The sequence below is a fragment of the Marmota monax genome, unplaced genomic scaffold, assembly GCF_021218885.2.
Source record: "Marmota monax isolate L192 unplaced genomic scaffold, Marmota_monax_Labrador192_F-V1.1 WCK01_AAM20220418_F8-fsc00091, whole genome shotgun sequence".
Lineage (NCBI taxonomy): Eukaryota > Metazoa > Chordata > Mammalia > Rodentia > Sciuridae > Marmota > Marmota monax.
The window spans coordinates 5650980-5675250 of NW_026692434.1; the positions used below are offsets into that span (position 1 = coordinate 5650980).

General features: G+C 38.7%; 1 protein-coding gene across 2 annotated transcripts in view; it reads left to right on the plus strand.

Annotated features, from left to right (window-relative positions):
• Positions 1 to 730: 730 nt before the first annotated feature.
• Kcnq5 (potassium voltage-gated channel subfamily Q member 5) overlaps positions 731 to 24271 on the plus strand; it is a 550965-nt gene continuing 527424 nt past the window's right edge. The window contains exon 1 of one of the 2 annotated variants that reach the window (XM_046443015.2): positions 731 to 2744. In XM_046443015.2, coding sequence (XP_046298971.1) covers positions 2353 to 2744 — 392 coding nt within the window. In that variant the 5' untranslated portion in view covers positions 731 to 2352. The remainder of the gene's footprint in view (positions 2745 to 24271) is intronic. The other variant, XM_046443014.2, reaches the window with a different exon arrangement.

The following is a 24271-nucleotide window of genomic DNA, read 5'->3' on the forward strand; positions in this document are numbered from 1 at the left end:
GTGCTGTGTGTCTAAGCTCTAAATCCCTACCAATCAGCAGAGCTAATTTTTTAAAGGTTTATTGGGATTTACTCAATCAGCATCACAATTTCACTAGTATTATTGTTGCGCCCCAGGAAAGCATTATTTGAAAATTAAGCAGCTGGCTCTCCTCCAGAGAAACATGTCCCTGTGCCTCGCGTTCCTGAGACTTCCTGCCCAACTGCGACATGAGATGGAAGTAACCTGACCGCTGTAGTAGAAGTCTAACAAGGAAAACAGCTTGGTTTAGAGGAAGTGGTTTTCATTTTACTGCCTGCGAAAAACCTTGGTTTTCAAGTTTAAAGCGGGTACACGAGTCATTTTAAGTCTCTAGATCCTTCACCCTGAAAGCCCCTGCACAGAAACTCCATGGGGAATCTAAATATAGGAACAGCGAACTCCCCCCGCCTTCAGTCGGGGTCCCCGCGCAGCTCTAGGATTGGAAAGCTCATTCCAGAACGCGATCTGCATCTGCCCAGAATGGCAGGGCACGGAGCAATCTCTCTCGCACCTCCACAGTGCGTGGGTGTGAAGTGTATTAGGGGAAAGCAAGAGTGGCTCTGAGTGTTGGTGCCTGGCTCACAGTCACGTGGCACCGCTGCCAGCTGCACGGAGCTGGGAGCTAGTGCCTGCTGCTCAGAAGCTTGGGGGGAAAGCGAGGTCCTGAGGTGACCAGGAGCGATAAGAATAAAAAATAAAAACAAATCGTTTAAATGAAGCTATTACCAAAAGCAGAAAATAGTTGCCGCAGGCGTGGGTGTCTGTATCAGAGGGAGTTGGTAGAGTATTTATCTCGAGGAAGGGCGGGGACAGCTGAAGTAAGACTTTTGCCTTATTATTGGTTTAGATTTAAGGAAGGAAGTCACACGGAACAACCCACCTTGCAACTATCTGCCATGGTTGAGGTGGAAGCTTAGTTGGGCTTAACTTGGTGATTGTTTTCTTTCATATTTGAAAGGAAAGCTACTCTCTTGGAAGAAGTCCCCAAGCCTGGCATCCTTAAGCTGAAGGCGATGTTTTATTACCGACACTGTTTTTGAAAGCCAGAGGAACTGTGGCCTCCCACTCCACCAAAAGCGTGGGTGTTGGGCCGCCCAGGTGCCAGAGGTGGTGGGAGACCCAACCGGTGGCTCCTCACTGCACGTCTCTAATCATGTAAAATACAGCATATGGGGGTAAGGTGGCGCGCCCTGGGCTCCCACTCTCTGGAACTCCTCTCCCAGACACTGGGGCCACTGTCGCCACTGCTGAGACTTAGCAGTTTTATGACTTTCTCGGATTAAAATGGAAATTTCTTGACGGAGGGAACTGAGTTCATTCTCCCAGCCTTGGCTGTCAGGCGGAGCCCCGGGCAACTCGCTCACCGCCGAGAAGCCACTTTGGAGTTTCACGCCCCCCCCTCCACCCCACCCCTGGGATGGGAAGGATGTTCAGTTACTCGCGGGCATGCTGTCGGATGCTAGGATGGAAAGTCACAGCCTGCAGGCTGGAGTGAGCCGAGGGAAGCCGGGTCCCTGACTGGCGGACTAGGCAACAGTTTCTTTCGATTGTGCCCACTGAAATACCGAAGACTTGCTCCCTGCGCGGGAACCCAGGCGCCACTGCCCGGAGCGCTGCCCCGATCTCCTCCAACGGGCTAGCTAGTACCTGGAGGGCAGGTCAGGGCAGTTCCAGTTCACACCCCCTGAAGAAGGATGTCAGGACTTGGCACGGCGGCGGCTTAGCGGCGGGTGAGCGCAGCGACCTGCATCTCCAGTTTCTCCACAGGGCACACGGCAGACTTAACCTTCCGGACAGCTCCAGATCCCTGGGGAGAACCAAATCAAACTCCTGCCCCGGAGATTGGCTCAGGAGGCCCGTTCTCCGTGGGGGGAGGGGGAAGACAGTCTGGGCGTGGGGAGTGGAAGGAGAGAAGAAAGGGGGAGCCTGCGGTCGGGTGTGCGCGCGTGGGAGCGCGCCTAGGAGCGCCCCTCACACCCCCGCTCCAGGCCTGGGGCCGCTTCGGGAAGGAGGGAGTGGTAGCCACGGGAATGAGAGGGAGCAAGATAAACCTTCTCAAAGTGACGCCCCAAACACTTCGGATTTCGAATTCGAAGCTAAAGGCTGCTAGAAATTGAGACTCTTCGGCCTCCTCCGCACACCCCCCTCGGCCCCCGCCCCAAAGACCCGGTGGTTTGCTGGCTGCCTGCTTCCCGCCCCCGGCTCGGAGGTCTCTGGCACGCGGGCGCCCCGTCGGCCGCCGGCTTCCTCCTTCAAACCCGCCGGCGCACATGAGGCCACTGCCCCCGCCGCAGGCGCTGGCACCCCCCTCCCGGTGCCCGTGGTGATGCCATGCCCCGCCACCACGCGGGAGGAGAGGAGGGCGGCGCCGCCGGGCTCTGGGTGAAGAGCAGCGCGGTGGCCGCGGCGGGCGGGGGGCGCCTGGGCAGCGGCATGAAGGATGTGGAGTCCGGCCGGGGCAGAGTGCTGCTGAACTCCGCGGCCGCCAGGGGCGACGGCCTGCTGTTGCTGGGCACCCGCGCGGCCGCGCTCGGCGGCGGCGGCGGCCTGAGGGAGAGCCGCCGGGGCAAGCAGGGGGCCCGGATGAGCCTGCTGGGGAAGCCGCTCTCCTACACTAGTAGCCAGAGCTGCCGGCGAAACGTCAAGTACCGGCGAGTGCAGAACTATCTCTACAACGTGCTGGAAAGACCCCGCGGCTGGGCGTTCATCTACCACGCATTCGTGTAAGTACCCGCGCCCCCCGCGCGCTCCCGCCACGCCTGCTCCGAGAAGCCCCTGCGCCTGGCCCCCTGCGGCGGGTTTGGCGCCCGCGCCCTGACCTGACGCGCGCGCACGCGTGTATACACACACACATACACACACTCTCGCGCGCGCGCACACGTGGTGGTTTTTATTTCTTTGCACGTGTTTGTGGTCTTCCTCCAGGAGCCTTCCACCTCCCGCAGCTCCACCTCTCCCACCTCCCAGTTTGAACCTTCTCCCCGAGGGCACCCAATGAAGTGCCCTGCAGCTTCAGGGAGGCATGGGGCGGGATCCTGGCGGATGCGTGACTTCAGCTTAAACAGTAATTGGGAGTAATTAGGTCCTGAGATACATAAACTTCAACTGAGCCAGGCGCCCAGGAGTTGGGATATGCACCGGGGGAACACGAGTCCGTGTGAGGCTTGAAAGTCTATGGGAGAGGTTAGGAGGTGATGGCAGGGTTGGACCGGGTTGAGAGAGGAGGCAGCGAGGGCTGGGTCCTAAGTCCTAGGGGCGGAGCAGGGGAAGCTGCTACTTGGAGAAATCTGCTAGGTTTTAAGTGCGCCCGGAAACACGCCTTACCACCACCACAGCTACCACCAACGGAAAATCTGTCAGTGTGTGTAGCCCTTCTTGCCTCAGAGAAGGTGGTCAAGGCCTAGAAGAGGCTAGCGGCTAGCGGGCCGGGCGAAGCAACGCTCCCGCGCTGTGGCCAGGGCTGGTGGCGCGGGCGATGGGAGACCAGCGGCGCGGTAGTGGGGCCAAGGTGCTATTAGCTGAAGCGCAAATGAGCTGTCTTTGACCGGGATCAGGCTGTGGGTTAGGTCGGCGTGTAAGGCGCCAAGTCAAAGCCTGGGTTTTAAGTTAGCGTTTGCCATCTAACAGAGAATGCTTAATGAGAAAATGATTGGAAGCAAATGTTTATTTTTCCCTTAGGCATTTAAAACCTTTCAGTGGCTTTAAAGTTTACTACTGTTTTTCCCACAACGTCCATTCATTCAATCTCCTGTTAAGAGTTAGATTTATCTGGACATATTATGGTTGTTTTTATGCTTTCACACTCTAATACATTCCTTTTTTTTTCTTCTTTTCTTCTTTTTTAGTGTCCCGCCCCGATCCTTTATGTTAAAATGATATATAAACATGTCAGCCTTAGGAGACCCATAGGGAAAGTCGCAGGCACTCACTGATTTGTTCATTGTTTCCTAATAAAATATGTTTGGAATACACGAACTATGTTTCTTTTAGAATGAGGTGTGTTTTCTATCTATCTATCTATCTATCTATCTATCTATCATCTATCTATCCATCCCTCATCTGGGATGAAGCATTGGCACCAATATTGGAATTTCTTTTAATAACGTGGAAGAAGGGAATGGTTTTGTAAATAGGCGAACCTGAAATTTGACCACGTAGAAATCAGGAAATTGGTTGAGTCTACAATCTGTGGGGCCCCGGTGTCTGGAAAATTTTACAGTCCCAGACTGATATGAATGTGTAGGACTAGGTAGAATATTCCAGCCAACTTTCCATTTTACAAAATACACAAGGAGAATGTTGTGTTGCATCATTATTACATTAAAAGGTATAACATATTACTCACTAATTCACATTGATTTACATGTGGATACTGTAATTAATGATAGACATAAAGAAACACTCCTGACACTTTACATGTTCATCACCTCTGGTTTGATATATAATTAATCCTATTATTTAACCAGCCTAGTAAATTAATTTGACGTGTCAAGATACACTAAAAAATTTTAGCAGCAATGATGCTCGATTTGGCAGCAAATATACACTGTATGGAAATTATTTTTTAACAATAGGCTCAAAATATTCATTGCTTTGAATTCTCAATATGATACATAGCATGTATAGCCTTTCAGTTTTGATAAATTATACACTACATAATTCAGAGAGGGTTAGAGACAACTCTGATGGGAGAACCTACTTTGTATCTCCTAAGCATTGTTCTCCAACATGTATGAGAATTTCTCATAGTGCAATATTTTCTGTTTAATATCCTGGTGCTTAACAAGTTTTTGTGGGCTTACAGAAATTTTACACATTTTGATGAATTATTTTTTAAAAGATTAAAAGTTGGACACTACTCATCAGGCTTTATCAGTCTAGCTGTGTCTTTAGTGGTAGGTAGGGAATAAATTGTTAATATGGTGTTGCTGATGTAAACTTTAGTGTTATACACCTCTAGAGACTGAAACTGTAATTTCTGAGCAGTTAGATAGGGGTGGTAGATACACATCAGCATACAAATAGAATGGATAGTGTCATATCCAGGGAGATTGTATGCAACTACAGCAGACCCTGAGGAAAAGAGGCCATCATTGGCAATTGCTGCTTATGAGTTTGAATGAGTTTTGAATAACTGGACTTTATACATATTAAATTAATAAAGCAAAGTTGCTTTGATCTGTAAGCCTAATAAGATCATTAATTATACAGGAAATTATAAGAAAATACTTTCTAGAGAGGTGTAACTAACTAATTCTTGCCAGCCTGGGAATCCCCAAATCTTACTTTAATAACAGTGTTTGTAGCATATTAAGGTTCCTGCCAAGAACAAGTGCATTGTGATTAATGAGGTACTTCAGGGATGAATTTACTTGGTAGATCAGTGTTTTCATTGCCAAGAAACAAGGGTATGTTTAAAGTTATGCTTCAGGTAAAGAAAATTTCTGTTAAATATACAAAAATCATCATTGTTATTATATTTTAATAGTATAGAGTATGGTTTCAGTAGTACATTCCTAGCCTACTGATTGCATGACCATAAAAGATGACTTAATTTAAATATTTTCTTTCAATCTATAAAGTAGTGGAGTGTAGGAGATGTGTACCCTTACTGCTGTTTACTGGTCAGCCATGTTTTCTATCTGTTTCTCGTAGTTGAGCTATTGAACTATGAGGTTCTTTCTTTGAATGTTGTTTGTCCCTTTTTAATTTCCCCCTTTAAAGGAAAGTTTTAGAAGAATAACTGTGGAGGCAGAGAAATACATGATGGGGTTCCCTATATAAATTTACATTGATACAGCAAAGGTGGTTCTGAGAAATTACACAGCAAACAATGTTGTACAGATATCTGACTCATCACTTTGTCAAATATATCTTTGACTGGTTTTATAACATGATAGTAATTGTGAGTAAAATAGAAGAAATAGTTCAGCTACCCAAGCTAGGCACCTGAAGTCATCATTTTTTCTCATATTTCCCATATCATTTTTCTCATATTTGCTCTTGCTAGCCATCCAAATAGACATTAAATTCTGTTTCTTCACTAATATTTTTGAAAATATTTTCCTCTTTCTCTTGCTATTTCTACTATTTCTTCCTGTTTTTCTAAACCTTTTTGTAATATTAATAATTTATAATATTCTCCTACCTAATCATTTGGCATCTGTTCATAGCTTGCTTTCCCTCTGATACCACAGTCTTAATTTTAAAATGCAAATCATATCATATCATTGCCTTTCCTAAAATATTTCTGTGACCCATGTTGTTTACTTATTCATTAATCTATTTATCCATCTATAAATTTTTGAATGTCTAATGGTGCTAATTCACAAATTAATGAGACAGAGGCCTCCACTTTCAAGGGAAAAATTTCACCATGGGGCGATTACAAACATGAGAACAAGTTTGAAACAGTATTACTGGTGCTGTTACAGAGGAGGCAGGTTAGAAAGATTTGTGGGTAAAATAGAAGTGTAGGAGAGAAAGAAGAAAGCTCAGCATAGTCAATGAAGGGGAAATGAGGCATGAGCCAAGTTTGTCCAAATGAGTTGTTAATTTTCAAGTGGATAAATCAAGGGGGAAATGAGCAATCTTGGTGGAGAAGAGATATGGAATTGTGAACCAACATATTTACTTTTTAAAGTATGTGCAAGCTGAGGACAGCAGCAAGAAAAGAGGGTTTAGGGAAAGGCATGTATGTGACTTTTGATAGTCTCAGATGCTGTCCATAGAGTCTGGTTTTTATCCTATAGTCAGTACTGGTCAATGAATAGTAAAGAAAAGTTTACCATGGGAACAATCTAATTGAATATGAATTTTGGAAATACCTCCATTTTACCAGTTTGGAAACTGAACTGGAGGATTCAAAATGGAGTTGGTGTGGACTATAATTAGGTGGTAGCAGTTCTGAAATTTCCATTCATTCTTGCATTCTTTTATTCATAAATTTGTTCTTCAAATGTGTCTTGGCTCTCTAGTATGTGCAATGGACTGTTCTAGAAAAATGAGAGATGATTGCCTAAGAATTAAGGCAGTTAACTGTGAAAAAAAAAGGTTTAATAAGAAAAATGTTAAAGATACAGAATTGGCAGATTGTTTTCACCAGTTTGATATGTGGTATGAGCAGGATGACTCTGACCTGGATTATTTAGGGAGTGGAAGTGTGCCCTTCACTAACATGAAAGGCACATATTCATGAAAATAAGAGTTCACATTTGGGCATGACTTGAAGATATTTTTGTGTTATTCAGGTGGAGAGTATTAGTTGCAGGAACATAGCAATGAACTAATCTCTTTCCAGTGGGTCTTGGATCAGCAACCAAAACTATTCCTGCATAAAGGGTATGCAATAAAGATAATTTTGAATGAATGAATGCATTTAAAATTGGAGTTTAATCTAAATGCCTAATCACACATTTAGATTTGAAAGCCTGTAGCAGTTTCATGGTAATTAAAGCAAGGAGCAGAAAATATGAAATAATCCAGGAAATGCACTGGTGGAGGACAGTCTTGGGAACATTAACATCAAATAGTGAATGGAACAGTAAGACTCCAAAGAAAAACCTGGAAAACCCATGATAAAGCAACCCAAAGGCCAAGGAAAAAGCCAGGAGATCTTATCTTTCTAAAAATAATGGAAATTTTGGTTAACTTTTCATTGTAGTGGCCAAAATACCTTTCATAAACAACTTAAAGGAGAAAGACTTAGTTGGCTCATGGTTTCGGAGATTTCAGTCCATGGTTGGCTGGCTCCATTGCTTTGGGCTTAAAGTGAGACAGAACATCATGGCAGAAGGGCATGGCAGAAGGGCATGGCAGAAAGGAGTGGCAAAGGAAAGCTTCTTGCCTCATGGCATCCGGAAAGCAGAGAAAGAAGAAGGGACCAAGGATAATATATTCCTTCCATGGGTATGTCCCCAAGGACCCACTCCCTCCAACTAGGTCCCAACTACTACATTTTCTACCATGTCCCAATAATACCATCAATGATGACGTCCTCAGTGGATTAATAATAAGAAAAATGTTAAAGATAGAGAATTGGCAGATTGTTTTCACCAGTTTGATATGTCCTCCGTGGATTAATTAATTGATGAGGTCAGAGCACAGCTGATATTATAATCACTCCCCAAAATACCCACCTCTAAACATTACTACATTGGGGACCAATCCTTGAACACGCGAGTCTTTGGGTGGCACTCATATCCAAACTATAACAGAAGATCATACAAAAAGGAAGTTACGGTTAGTAGTTTCTGCTGCTGAAGAAAGGACTAAAAATTTGGATAAGACTTCATTGGACTGTTAACAAAGAAGACCGCCGATGGCCTTTGAGACAGCAGCTTCAGTGGATTGGTGGGGTAAAAAATATGATTTCAGTGGGCTAAGGGGTGTTTAGAGTTGGAAAAATGGACACAGTAGTGTCAGTTGAGCTCCAGATTTCTTGGAACAGCTCAGGAGAACCTCTGCCCATCTCTTTGGCCTCATTCCAGCCACTCCTCTCTAATATGCACCCTGGTCCCAAGACTTACCAAACTTCTTCCTCTTGTGTCTCACCACTGTTCCTTTATTCATCTGTGTTCTTGGACCTTTCTCACTTCTTGCACTCTGGCTTTCCAGTTCCTACTGGTTTTCGTTTGTTTGCTTGCTTGTTCTTAAACAAAATGCAGGAATGGCTTCCTTTTGGGTACACTTCTAGACAGTCTTCCAGGATGGATTAGGTGCCTCTTGACTCAGATTCCATGGCACTCTAGAAGTGTCATCATAATGATGTTTCCTACCTACTGTGTTATTATCATGGGATACTTTCTCTGTCCAGCAGGAGGGTGAACTAAAATTTCCTACTTATCTCTGAATCTCAAGTACCTAGTAAGTTCTCTAGTATCTAGAGATGGTTGTTTAATGAGTAAGTAAATAATTTTCCTTGGAAGCCTTACACAAAAGAGATTTGGGTGAAGGATGAGATGAAGGAACTATCAAGTGTTTTCAGTTTAGTTAGAGGTAAGCTACTGATGATTCAGTTAAAGGGAAAAGATATGGGGCTAGAAATAGGACACTAATGCTCTGCTCCCAGCTTTTCAACTAGGTAGCTTTGTGACTTGAAATAAGACACGTTAGACTTTTGGTCCTCCTTATCTTCACCTGTGCATGGGCACAACAATATGTGGGATCCAACTGAGATGGTGGAAGATATTGTTGAGTCTAATATGCTATCAAAAATGAAATGAGTATTTGGAATAAAAAGTTTCCTAGTATAGTTTGTGTTTCCCCTCCTCATCTCTGAGCTGGAGGGTTGCTTTCTAACCAGTTGCTCTCTCTTCACTCTGAACTCCCCAAGATCTATGCTGCATAGTAGCCAAGGTGATTTTTCCCAAGTCTTCCTTAAGGAGAACACATTCCTCCTCTTCTTGGGGGAGAAAGCTGTTTATTGATTCTCCTCTCCAACACACACAATCATTAAAAGCAGGGTTTTTCTGTTCACTGCCATCTTACTGTCACCCAGAGCAGTGCCTGCCACATAGAATATACTTCATGCGTGCCTGCTGATTTACAGAGGGACACCCCAGATCTCCAAAATACACTATTGGTTCCCTTGTGGAAGATGGAATTTCACCCTATTGGCCACTCTACCAGAATGCATTAGACCCAATGAATTGCTTTATTATTTAGATATATATTCTGTCCTGAATTATGTGTGTATCTATAGAAATTGATATTTGTATTTTATTTTTGCCCCTGCATTCCTTAAAAAATCACTGATTTTCCTTAAGTACAGAGAAATCTTATATAATTTATACAGCTTTCTATTAAGCTCATAATAGGAACATAAGATACTCCACACCCTTCAAACCAATCAGTTTTTAGAAATGCCATAATATTTGGGGACTACATTGAAAATATTAATGTTGAAAGTGTTAAGATATTAGTATTGGGACTATTATGGCCTAAAAGAAAAAAAATGTGAAGAAAATTTCAAACTGGAATAAAGTCCTGATACAAGAAACAGTGTAAACAAAGAAGACAGCCAGTAGCTTTTGATAATTACTTGCAAAGAAGTAATGCCAGTTTTAATTTTTAATTGCAAATGGCTATTTTGGCAGATGAAAAATGCCAGCAGAGCATGTTTTATCCTAGCCCAGTGGTGTGAAACTACTAGAAGCCCAATTGTTGAATAACCATAGCTCATCATTGTGTTTAATGATTTGTCAATATTTCCATTTTAATTCCTTTTTTCTTTAACCATTTATGAGTATGTTATTTGAAGTTTTATTTGGTTGCAACCCGGGATACAGATTGGCTGTACAACTGTATTTTTTCATAATTATTGAAATTATTTGATGGGTCTCAGAGTTTCCAGGTGATCTTTTAAATGCTTTGCAATTATTCTGATGAATGAGTTTCCTAAATATTATTGAAGTCATCAATTTATAAATTTAAAAAATAGTTTGAGCATTTCCATTGCATATATATATATATATATATATATATGATATTAGTGCGTATATCTTTCATAATCACACACAAATACATAATGTAAACACACAGTATATACTTAAATGAGAAATTATGTCAATGTAAATACTTATATTTCCCTTTGTTTTGCTCCTCCTAAAGTAAATAAAACACTTGAATAAGGTATTCAAATAAAAATTAAAAATAAAAGGAGTCTTAAATGTACTTTTGATAATATGAAAATTATATCATTAGATTATATAATAAATTCAAATATAAATGGATAAAAAGAGACACATTATTTTTCAAACTCAGCCACAGGGGCCATTATTTCTATTTATAGTACCTATGAGGTAATTCTGCAATCTCTATTTCTTCTTCAGTCTGCGGCAGGATGATTCTTTTTATAATTATAATGTTGTAATCCATCTTTTCTCCTGTTTTTCAACAGTCAATTCAGTTTAATATTTAATTAACTGCTATTATATGTACCAGGTAATGTGTTAAATGCTGGTGGTTCTAAATAGGGATGAGATGGACTGAAGGAAATTCCATTGAGAAATATAATTAGGTTCAGATTCAATTATCAACTTCATTTCTATTGATTTGATTTCTATAAGCAAGTTGATTCCAACACCAGTTTCTTAATTTTCAAAGTATGAATAAAATATTACATCAAGATATTACAGTATTATATATGAGATCTATGCAAATATCTTTTATATATACATATTCCATAATAACCATAGTGGCTGTTGATTGAAAATGGAGAGAAAAATATAGAGATAATGTGGTAGAGGGATAGATTTCCATGTTAAAGGACTAGAATTTTATTCTTTAGGTGGACAATCTTGGAGAAAGATAGGACTTAGATTATAATGTCATTGGATTCTCATTTACAGTCAGCTTTATGAATGATGGCATAGAGGGACCAAACTGGAGGTTGAGGATCAGTTTTGAAATTTTTGTTCCAGCTTAAGCAAGAGATGATTAGAACATAGACCTAGGGTGATGGTAGTAAAGAAGGAGAATAAACACAACAGTAGAGTTGAAATGTATTAATGAATGATTGAATGTAGAAGAGGAAGAAGAAAGACAGATTGTTATTTCCAGTTTTTTTACTTGAGTGACTAAATGGAGAGTGGAGCCATAACTTAGATCAGTACAGGTAGAATTGAGGGAAACAGTAGATTGAGTTTAGCTTTGGAGATACTGAAGTACTGAACTGAACTAAGTGCTTGTGGAACTTTCAATTGTACGTGTTCAGCAGCTTGTGGATGATAATTTGAAATATAAGAGTTAAACCACAAGGAAAATATAAAAGAGAAAGGGCCTTGGGTCAACAATGGATACCTGAAGAATACCAGAATTTAAGGGGTGAACACAGGAAATGGGGAATGCAATAATGTAGACAGCAATATATAAAGAAACACTAGACAAAAAGATGGTCAGGTGGTTATGGAAACCAAATGTGCTGAAAAAGTTTCACAAAATGTCAATTATGAAATGTAGAGAGTAGGTGAGCATGATAAATGCCAGGGGTCTACCATTGCATCTGACAAGATAAAAATTTTCAGTTATTGTTTGACCTCACCAATGTTAATCTTTAGTGAAGCCAGACTGCTGTTAGTTCAGAAATAAGTCAGAAAAAAAGGGGGGAGGGGAATACTGAACTTAGGCCATATATTCAGATAATTTGAGAATGATAAAAGAGTGATTGGACACCAGCTAGAAGATAAGATTAAGAGGAAAATCAAGAAAGGATAAGGCTTTATTACCAGTAAAATAGTCATATTTATTATGGATTTTATGTTCGATGTGATTCTAAATGCTTTATAAACATCAACTTTTTTGATCTTCAGAATAACTAAAAGATGTACTATTATTATCCAGTTTTTCCTTAAGGTTTTCCCTGATTTATTACATGATTTATTGCTTTCCTTTTTTAATTTTTTAATCTCCTTTAGTTTTTATTAACTGGATCATGTATTTTAGTCCTTATTTATATTATTGCATTGTCCTCTAATTGGATTTTTTTAAGAGATGAAGTAATGAATTTTTTAATATACCTTTATTTTATTTATTTATTTTTATGTGGTGCTGAGGATTGAACCCAGGGCCTTGCACATGCTAGGGCGAGCGCTCTACCACTGAGCTACAACCCTAGCCCCCTTTAATTGGATTTTTAATCTTAGTTTGTGAGTATCTAAATAAATTAAAATACTCTTTTTGTGTCTTCTATGATATCTAGCTAGAGTTGTATTCTTTATTTTTAACCAAAATTCAGTCTTGCCACCAGTTGGACTGCTGTAATGTTTTAACATTTTCTTTTCCAAACAGGAATTTCCTTACATTCTCCAAGTTTAAATTGTCAGACAACTTGTATTGATGATCCAAACAATAGTTTTCTTAATGCCATTTCCATGAACATTAAATTCCAAATTTATACCTTCATTAAAAAATATCTAGGATTCATTTCAAAATAGCAGCAGTTGCTCTAAGTATATCGCAAAATGACTGAATTTAGGACATATTTGCTTCAAACTAATTTCACAGGGTTTTCTGTCTTTCTGTAAAATGATAAATAGCTCATGTTTTGTTCACATTAGTAGAAATATATTCCATTCACTTTTCATACTGTCTCTCTTCCCTCCCATATATATATATTTTCCTGAACATGTCTTTATTTTTTCTCATTTTTTTTTAAATCCCCCCTTTCAATTAAAGTAGTCCTAGATTTTTTTTTCTCTTCCTTTCTGTGCATATGTCTTGCTGGAATGGTATTATTCTTTATTTATTTTTGTTATGTTGTATAGTTTGATTTCTCTTCCTCTGGAAGCTGTCTGCTCTTAATCATAAGATGCATTGATCCTCTAATTACTCATGTCTTCTAAGTGTACTACCTAAGTAGACTGATACCTAATTTACACATTACTCTGTAGTAATTAACAGAGATTTCTAGAAAGTTGTGGGAGTTAGAAGTAAAAGGAGAGGCCACTACTTTTTTGTTGTTGTTGCTTTTGGAGTTTCATTTAGGCTAAATTTTCTTAATCTCAATTCATTATTTCTAAAATATATGAGTACTTAGATATTTAGCAAGTAATTTTTTAAAAAACCATGCTTCCCATTTTGAAAGTTCACTAGATGGTAGAGAAATAAATTAGAAATCAAATTTTATTTCAGATGGAATTATTTTAGAAAAAGGGATGTTAAAAGTCCAAATATATTTGTAACAGATAAATAAATAGCACATACTTAAAAAATGTTTATCACTTAGACTTTTCTAGTCACTAGGAGTTTCCTTGTACACTGAGTCAAGAAGTAGATCTGTGATCTGGCATTAAAGAGGTGCATTTTTTTTCTGTGTAATTGGAAGGTTAAAGCATGACCTCAAAATGCAAGTATAATATAGGAAAACCTATGAGATAGAAAGCCACTTGTCCCCTTTTCTAGTTGGAAATTTTTCAAAACATAGACTCTGTGAAAGCTATTCCTATAAGCTTTTGTAGATAGGAAAGAAGTTTCAGGGCTTCCATTCCTCTTACCCTGTTATTTTTCACACCTGAATGCATCAGGAGGATTGGATGGGATTGAGATTTTAGAGCCTTCTCTCCATGTTTTGAGACATTGGATACATTTTGCAACTTTCTGACTTGTAAAATCAGAATGCACATCTTCAGTGTTTGTTTAATAACTTCAATTCAGGATATGTTTAGACCCTGTGGTAGGAACTATAGGGACTTAACATTCATAAGACATGGTGTATTCCCTTGAGGAATTTTTATTCTGGAAGGATATTAGGTAACTATTTCCTGAGCCACAGAAACCATCTCTATGAATTGACTTAGAATAAAAGGAAAAATGGGCCTTTCTCTAGCGATATTTAGCTACTGCTTCTATTGAAAGGATTTATAAGGTAAACTCCAGGAGTACCACACACATTACCATTGTTTGCCAGTTCTCTTGACCCTTGGGGAACTTTGAAGCTGGGTGTTGAGCGGCTGGTGCAGGTGGGTGTTCTACTCAGGGCATTCCCACACAGACACCAGGCACAGGAGTTCCCACTGATCATAGTAATTTTTAAAGAGTAGTAATTAAACTAGTTAAACTAAATGTTCTAGTTAATAAAACATTCTGAGTATGTTCAGTTTTCTCCAAAGTATTTTGAAAATAGAAAAGAAGCTCAGGCCGCATCATAATAGTGTGTTGGGGATGTTATATTTTTCTACCTGAAATGGCTTATGAACAATAATAAAAACAAAAAGTTTGGGGTTTTTTTTTGGAAAAAAAATCAAATCAAATGGCTGTTTATTTTCAGTGCATACTTTTAAAGCTTCTGATATGGTGAACATTTTTATTCTTGCACACAAAGGAAAATATTACCTAGTCTTCCAGAGGGCCTAGAATTCACACATTTATTTATTTAATAGTTGAGTGTCCATGTCCTTGGAACACTTTGGAAATACTTCTCCCCTACAGGGATATGGAAAATGGCTTTTTTCCCTCTCCAGCTAGACAGTGGTACTTCCCAGTATAGCTAAGGTCAATATCAGGAATGTACCCTAATGTGTACTTTCTCCATCTCTTTAAAACTACTTCCTTAACCTTCAAATGAGTTTTTGAACTAGATCATCAGTCAGCTTAAAAATATGCAAAACAAGATTGGTTTTAAATTTTTCATGCCAGATGATAAAATTCTATATGTCTATTATGCTGCATTAAATGGATAAGGAAAAGAAGTTGAACAACACAAATAACTTTGGGGTAATACATTAGCTTCTTCAGGATAGAGTTGTGAACCCAGGAATAGTTTGTTATTATTCATGTAATCCTTGAAAAGAAGTGACACATTGTTAGAGACAGCAATTTTAGCATCCTTAAATGTTCAGTCAGTCATCCAAATATTTTTCTATAGAAGAAAGCCAGGTAAGTTCCTTTAGATTCAGATCCTCCAATGGATAAACAGAAGGAGATAGGTTTGAATGTTCTCAAAGGAGCCAACTACTCTAGTCTACCACAGCCCTACGTTAGTCTTGTACTGAGATAGATGTGCTTGAAGTTCTTCCAAAATTAGGACAGTCAAGAGAGTAGAAAAGGAAAGTATCCAGTTATCATATTTGTGCCTATCATATTGACTTCTAGACATTCACTAAAGCCACCAGTTTGGTTTGCCCAGGCTCAGTAGTTCCTATTGTCTTCTCTGTAGAATGGCCTCAGTCATTCCCCTGAAAATGGAAGTGAGAGTTTCATAGTATGTCTAGCAAGAAAGGTTCCCTTACATGGTTTCAATTGTTGCTTCCAGTGTTGGCCTTGATGAGTTACTTTATAAATTTACTGTTCTTAAACTGGTTGGGTCATGCTGCAGAGAGCTTGTGGTATGGAGTTTTATCCCAGGCTTCAGGGCAGGAAGTAGATAATAAAAATAAGTTTATAGATGGCACTAGGCAAGGTAGCCTAGACAACCATAAAAAAGAATAGTCAATAAACTCTTACATCATGCAGGAGAAAACAGAATATTCCTCAAAGTCAAAGATAGATAACATAATTCACAGTTAATCACCAATGAGAGATCATAGTCCCTCCAAAAAAAGTCAAAGACAAGTACCTGTTCTTTGTTGTTGTTGTTGTTGTTGTTGATTCTTGTTGGTTTTAAGTCCCTTTCAACATTGCAATCTTAATATAGATGTTCAAAGCACATGGTATTACACTTAGGAGACTTACCCATGATCAATCTATTATGTGTTTTTATACTTGTTTCAGGGGCTGCATGTAAAGTTTGTGAATGGTCACTCTAGAATACCATCTGACAGTGGGGTAATGACATGGCATGACAAGAGCCTGGCCTGGAACATTCACTCTGGGAATGTGAAGGAATGGATAGTGGGAAAGAGTTCAAATGGAGAGCTGGACTTATTTGCCCTTGATTGGCTTCTCATAGGCAGAAGAGAGGAAAGAATAAAAATTGTTAGGGGGCTGGGGATGTGGCTCAAGCGGTAGCGCGCTCGCCTGGCATGCGTGCGGCCCGGGTTCGATCCTCAGCACCACATACAAACAAAGATGCTGTGTCCACCAAATACTAAAAAATAAATATTAAAATTCTCTCTCTCTCTCCCTCTCTCTCCCTCTCTCTCCCTCTCTCTCCCTCTCTCTCACTCTCTCTTTTAAAAAAATTGTTAGGGTTTCAAGGAAGTGTAACTGTTACCATGCAATAGTTGCTTAATCCTGCTTTATATATAGACAGGATACACAGGTGAACATGTAGCCTGTTTGGGCTTTGAGAGAGGATGGAAGGTCATCAGTTACCAAGGTAGAGGTGATGAAAGAAGAGATAATAAAGGTGCTGGGCAAAGAGTGTAGGATAGAAGTTTAGGGAACACCAGCATTTGGAGATGAGAGGAAAAGAGAGAAGAGAAAAACTAGGGCAATACAGCATCTATAGAAAGACCTGATCTTGATAGTGTGAAAGCATGATGGAGAAGGGAGAGAAGATAAGCATATAAAAATATATGCATATACTAATGCAGAAAGCCAGGATTAAAGAGGAGGGGCCAGAACTTAGAGGAAAACTTGGCCATCTAGGAGTGGATAGCCTCTGTAGTCCCATATGTTAGTAGAGCATCCAACTTCAGAGAAAACAAAGAAACCAACCAACCTGATGTCCTTAGGGTGGGGGGATGGAACAAAACAACCTAGCAAGTAGGTAGTGTACAGATAAAGCAATCAGGTTCTCAAAAGGCACCTCTAGGCTGAAGGGTGTCCCCTAATGTATAATTGTATAACTAGAATGGGACTTCAGGAGAAGGGGTGATAAGGAAACTCCCCTGCAAGCTGGGAAATCTGGTGAGAAAGCAGTTCCACAGTCTGAAAGAGAGATACTGATAAGTGCAAAACACTTCTAAAAAGTTTGAGATAAGGCACCAAACAGTGTTGGAGGGAAGAAGGAGGAGACTGATTAGGCTGCATAATTGACAAATGGATGAAGAGAGATGGAGAATGATAGATTACAAAGTTATCACCAATGAGAGTAAAGCTGCAGAGAAAAGCTAAACCTTTTTTTTTTCTTTTTCCTCCAAGCAGCTAGGGGTCTTTGCAAACATAAAATCCCAAAGGAGTGCTGCCCTATAAGGGGAAATATTCAAGTAATTGAGAGGAACAAGATACTGGACGAAGAGAGATTGGGATTTAAGATATCTAAAGGTTTGGAGTGGGAAAAAAGAAAAAAAATTGGGATGGCAGCATTGGGATGTGTCTAAAAGTAGTGCTGGGTAATAACAACATCATACATTGATAACAGCAAAAACCCTGGTAGAGCTTTGGTATCACCATGTAGAAGGCCAGTGTATGAGATCCTGAGAATTTCTCTAACAGTGGTATGTGGGAGAAATTTGAAAAAGCAGACAGAGCCACAACCTTGGAGTCACAACTCTGCAGCCATCAAGGGAAAGAGAATGTCATGTAAGTCACACACACTTAACATGTATTACCTTGGACAAATTGTGAACCTCTCTAAATTATGACCATCTGATAAATGTAGAAATAATGAGACAAGGTATTAAAGCTCATTAATATAATTGCAGATGCAAAAACTGTTAGTTTTTCCACTCCGTAACCAAATAGTCTTAATAACCAAAGGAGAAAATACCACAATAATAGGCACATGTAAAAAAATGCATTTAATGAATAAATGAGTGAATAAATGAATAAACATCACAAGTATTTTACAACAGCATTATATTTGGCACCACGATTATATAGCCATACATTTACTGTTGTGTTTACAAACTCTCTGAGCTTGAGCACATATTTTCCCTTAGAAATCTGGAAATATAATCTCTATTTTTGAATGCATGGATAAGAGCTCATTCTTAAGGTTTAAACTTGAAACCACTGTCAGGGACTCCTGCTTCAACACATTGAAGCAAAAGGATTGTAGAGCTGGAAGGATGCTTGGGGATTCTACCCTAACACTGTCCCTTTATACATGGAAAAACTAATCTGAAAAAGTGATAAATAATTTGCTCGGGATCAAACACTTACTTGGAACCAGAGTTGGTGGTCAGGGCTTCCACTGCCTGTAATAAAAAGAAGTTCACTTGTAGGTTTGTGACTTGCTTTAATCTTCCTCTCCTCTCCTTGAAGGTGTTGTAAAGTTTTAAAAATGAATACTTACGTTCATTTAAAATACTATTGTTTGTTCAACTGCTGTATGAAGGACATTGTATAACAAACGTATTGGTACCTTTACACTGTGTATAATAGGAGGAAAAAAATTCTCCCTCTGTGAAACTCCTAATAAGTAGCAGAAGATACTAATTTCTGTGACTTTTCTTCCTTCTAACGAAGTTGAATTTTGAACAAACAACTTCTCCTTGAGTTAAAGCATATATTGACTTGGTCTTGAAAAGCTTTAATAAATGAATAGATCAAATAAGCAGCAAGTCAGTATTCAACCCATTCAGTCACAGCACTTTGATTTGTTTTTAGATATGAAAAATTTTGTGAGAGTTAGCTCCAGAATTCAAATAAGTAGGAGTGGGAAAGAGTATTATAACTGCCCCCCTCACACACACATACACACACACAATTTCATTATACTTTGTAAACTCATTAGGGCAAGGCAAGTGAATTTATCCAGAAATTTAAGTGAGTACAAACATGTGTATTTAAGTGTGCCATAATAAATAACCCTAATATCCTGTTTACAGGCTCTCAGAGCCTAGGTCAGACAGTTAGACATGGGCAGGAACAGCAAGAAGAACTATCTTGCTTTCTTGCTTGTTTGCTTTCTTTCTTTCTTTCTTTTTTTGTGTATGTGGTTAAAATTAATTCGAATTTAGTTTCTATGCTTCTGATTTTTCATTTTCTATATCTAATATGCTTTTATTGTTAATATTTTCATTAAAAGGTAATGGTTTTATTAATGAATTATGGGGGATAAAAGAGTTAGGTGGTGGCTTTAAATCGTTAGTCTCTAAATGCCATTTTCTGCCTGGGTCTTTTAGATGCATAGACAAATTGAAGTACACGATATGTACTTCAGGCATTATCTTTAGATCTAGGAAAATTTTGAAGCATAGAAATGATTGGAGAAATTAGAGTGCTCCTGTTTGTTCATGTGAACAATTCAGCATGCCCTATTTCTCCCTTGATTTTTGAATACCTGTAAGATTCTCTTTGTTGTCATAGGCTCCACACTGATAGTCCTGAGCTACTTCATTACTCAAATAGCGTTGGGGGCAGGTAAGAGCCTCAATTCCCGTTGGCATGTGGCTATTACTTTTTACATTAAGGAAGAGGGTTAGTTTGACACTACTAGATAAGGAGCACTTTAAAAGAGCCTCCCTTCTTCATAGGCAGATTTGTACTCACAGAACACTTACCACTGGCCAGCTGAGGCAAAGAGGAACCCTGCAGTTATTAAACCTGACCTTACCCACCAAAAGAAAATCTATTTGACCTTTGTTTGACATCCTCAGCATGGTGCTGCTATGGCACAACATAAACTCACAAGTCAAATCTATACCTTGTGTAGTAATATTAGTCTAATGAAAATCTTCAATGGTTCCTAAGACAGCCAAAGCAGTTGGATATTTGTTAAGGTCAGAATTTTCTTTAAATCAGAGACCTGTATATATAGTTACAAAAAGCACAAGAATCTTACTTGAAGCATGATTTTGTTGTTTAAAACATCCAGAAACTATGTAAAACTAAAATCATTAGCAAGTAGTTAAGTCAATAGTGGCAAAATCATCCAAGGGAAAAGTGCATCCTTTGAAAAGAATGAGATAGATATGCATGACATCGTATGGCCTGGTTTCTAAAATGAGTCAAGGTATAACATAGTGTGTAGAGTATACAAACACAAGTACCCACTTTTGTAAATGAAACATACAGAGTAGATTCTTGTTATTTATGGTAGTTAGTTACTGTAAGATCATTGCAAATACTGAATTAGTGAATGCTGAATCATTGCTCAGAGTGGAAATACAGGATTAGGTCTTGAAACTGTGATCATAACATTTTCAATAATCAAGGAATACATAGCTTGTTTTAATTATGTTTCTGTTTAAAGACACATTATTTAATACATATTGTTAACTTTTTAATGTAATTCATGCCTGAATAAGAAGTTTAACTTACATGTATTTTCTCTGTAAGGCACATCCCAGCCCTCTTGTGATTTGGAACATTGAGAAGCCTTTCAATGGTTGCACATGTTCCCAAATGTTTACTTTTAAAATTTTAACTGCTCTGCACATGTCTACAAATGAATTCAAAATCACTATAATGAATTTGAGGGCTACAAATCAATTTTGAATAGACAAAGATGCAAATAGGAATCTGTGAATAGTGAGTATTAGTGTGGGTGCATGCATGCGCGTGCACCCCCTCCCATATATACATGTACATAAGTGGAAGATTTTTGGAATGAATACAAGAAATCACTCCATAAAAGTTACCTTTGGGGAATAGGACTGTGGGCAGGAATGAGATAAGATGTACTTGTTATTGTCCTCTCTGTTCTACATGACTTGTTTACCATGTATGTACCTTCTTATTCTTTGTCCTCTCCCACCACCGCCATTGAAACTATTCTTAAGCAAGACTTTTACATTTTTCTGGGGTGCTACAATGACAAGGTTTTATTTGAGCCAAATTGAGCAGAGTGACTACATACTGAATCAACTCTTGAAAAATCAGGTTACAAAATTTTGCAAATGAAGACTGTTTTATAAATACTAAGCTTGACATTTTAGAACATGAGCTCTTGTGGTAATCTGTGTCAAACAATATTTCCCTATCTCCCAGGACCCTGGAAAGTCCTGAACTTTGGTATACTTAAGGTCTTTCAAATACACTTCCTTAAATTCTTACCACTGGTTTTCAGTGGTAATGATATAGTAATAATGGTGAAGTCATATATAAAATATGGCATGGAAATTATCCCTGGTAGATTCCAGTGTCTGGGTTCCCTGCACCTCCTTTATAGTGGCAGAAGAGGTGATCATTCTCTTGGTTTGGTCCCTGCTGGCTTCATAAAGGATTCAATTAAGAGTTTTTGAGTCCCATCTCTCCCAGGATATCCAGACTCAAGAACATCCATTTCTAGCCTCAGCATATGTAGTGTCTTGAATTATTTTTGAAATATTGTCATTCATAACTCATAACTTTAGAAAATCTTTAATTTTTGTTTAATGTTTCCTACCTTGCATGTGTCATGGTGTTCTTTTCTTTTGTTGAAAGACAAGCCTGAATAGAAAGCAAATTCTGGCTTCCCAGAAAGACTTTTTTCCCCCATTCAATGCATACATTTCCACATCCCTCCAAGTACTTTCTGTGATGTACTGTATCCCAGACAAAGCTAAGCTGACAGTGAATAAAGAAAAAAATACATAAGAACATGCCCGTATCTAATCATAGCTTATATACACATTAGTGTTAATGGCTTTCTCTGAACTGTCAGCTAGATTAGTCTGTAATCTGAAATGATTTAATTGTTTGTATAATTGGATTTTTGACAGCAGTATTCATCTATCATTCTATCTCTTATCAAATATTGAAAATACTGTCTTTTAAATATGTTTGTATGCATATACACATACATAATCAAAATGTGTGAAAACATCCCTTTGGAAAAAAAATCAACAAGACTTGTAAAGAATAACTTTAGCAACAAATGGCGAGTTTATTTTAAGAATACACTTTGTAAATGTATGTTCCTCTAAAAATAAAAATAGTAAAATTTCTAAAACATTTACTTTCCTAACTAAATACAACAGTACCCACAAGTAACCCAGATTGTAATTATTGTTGATCTTATCTCTGAAAAGCCACAAGTGTTCTTGGGGAAAGCATATATGTGTCCGCATACTTCACTGTTGCACCTGTATAGAGAGTCTTAAGTAAAACTAAAGGGACCTTTTATGATCAAAATCTGGGTTGGATGCCCCACCAGTTCAGGCTTGCTTTAGATTGAAGGTACCTTCTAGCTGGGACCAAATTCTCTGTGACTGATTTTGTGTCAGTTGCTCTATGAGTGTGCAATGTGAGTTGCACTTTTTCCCAAAGACAAGTGCCCATCTTCAGTGCATTGTTTGCTTTACAAACCACCATCTTGCCATGTCTGTGAACATTAAGATACAAGTGATTATTACTGTGTATGCTTTACTCATATTTGAAAGGGTTCTTTTTTTATTCATCCTAAAACATTCTTAAATGAGTTACAACCCTTGAATCCATGTGACTATCCTATTCTTTCCCAGGAAGAAGAGCTATCTACAAAACTGAACCATCACCAGATAGTTGATGACTGGGTAAGCATAAGCATAGATCAATCAGGCTCTGGTCAAGTCTAATAGGCTTGAGGTCCATTATAAATAGTTGTATTGAAATACCACCATCCACATTTATTTATGCGTTTTCTTGACTGTTCTCATGCCACAATAGCAGGGAGGGGTAATTGCAATAATGACCCATTGCTCCCAAAGCTAAAAATGTTTACTACCCGACCAAGGCTAGAAAACTACATTTTATATCATGTGTCCCTGTGCTGTAGGCAGGTGACTTATGGAAAGCTGGGATGAAAAGTGAGCATGGTGAGTTAATCATCAGTAGAGTTGAAATAGGAAGGATACCACTAGTTGGATTAGATACTTGGTTAAGTGAGGGAGAATGCAAGGAGAAGTTATGAAGGTAATAATTAAGCAGAAGAAACTTGTCTGGAGACAGTAGGATGTAGAAAAGATCCAGGAAAAATGCAGTGGTACCTCAGGGAGAGATCAGATGGCCCTGAGACAAAGATTAGCTTGTTCCTCAAGCTCCCTGGGTTTCTGACAGTTGTCCAGCCCACAGGTGTACTTACACAACTCTCCTCTGTCTATAGAAAGCAAGAAGCTCTTTTTTGAAATCAAGAGAGTAACTAAAATAGAACTTTATGTTTTTACCATCATGGGGCAAATTTATTTCTCTTATTTCTAAGTTCCTATGGGAATAAATGGCTATCCCCATTAGATCTCAGCATGGATAATAAGCATGAATAAACTATGGGTAGAAAATCTACTTGGTGTAGTAGACAAAGAATCATGGCATTAGAAAACTTAAATACATTGTTGACTACAGTTAAGATACTGCACACACACACATCATGTAATTAAATAACAAATAACATTTTCTTTTGATTTGTTCATTCACTCTAAAATATTGGAACCCCACTAAGTGCACAGAACTTATATATAAGACAGCTCAATGGATGAGAATATATATATATATATATATATATATATATATATATATATATATATATATATATAAACAAATTACATTCCCAGAAAACAAACAGTTTCCTAAGAAAGTTGAGACCAGTATACTGACAACTATTAATAAATATTTATAACAGATTCATTATGTACTAAAGCATAATGAAAGGCACCATGGATTCCAACATGGATGAGGATGAGTCTTTGACATTGGAGACACTGTAATATTGTGCATGAGAAAAATGGAAGATCACTTTTTGCCATTGAGATCAGGCAGGCCATCATGGGGCAGTGGGTAGATGGGTACATGAGATATATTTATAAAGCCCATTGCAACATTGTTGATAATAGTGAAAAATGTCTATAAAAATAATAGGTAAAGAACTTGCAGTTCCATGTAGTAAATCACCATACAGTAGTTGAAATGAATGAACTAGAACTGCTTGAATCAATATTGATACATATCAAACCTAACGTTGAGTAAAAACTAAAGGTGCAAAAGCATTTTTATAGTGTGAGAAAACAATATGATGTTCAAAAACATA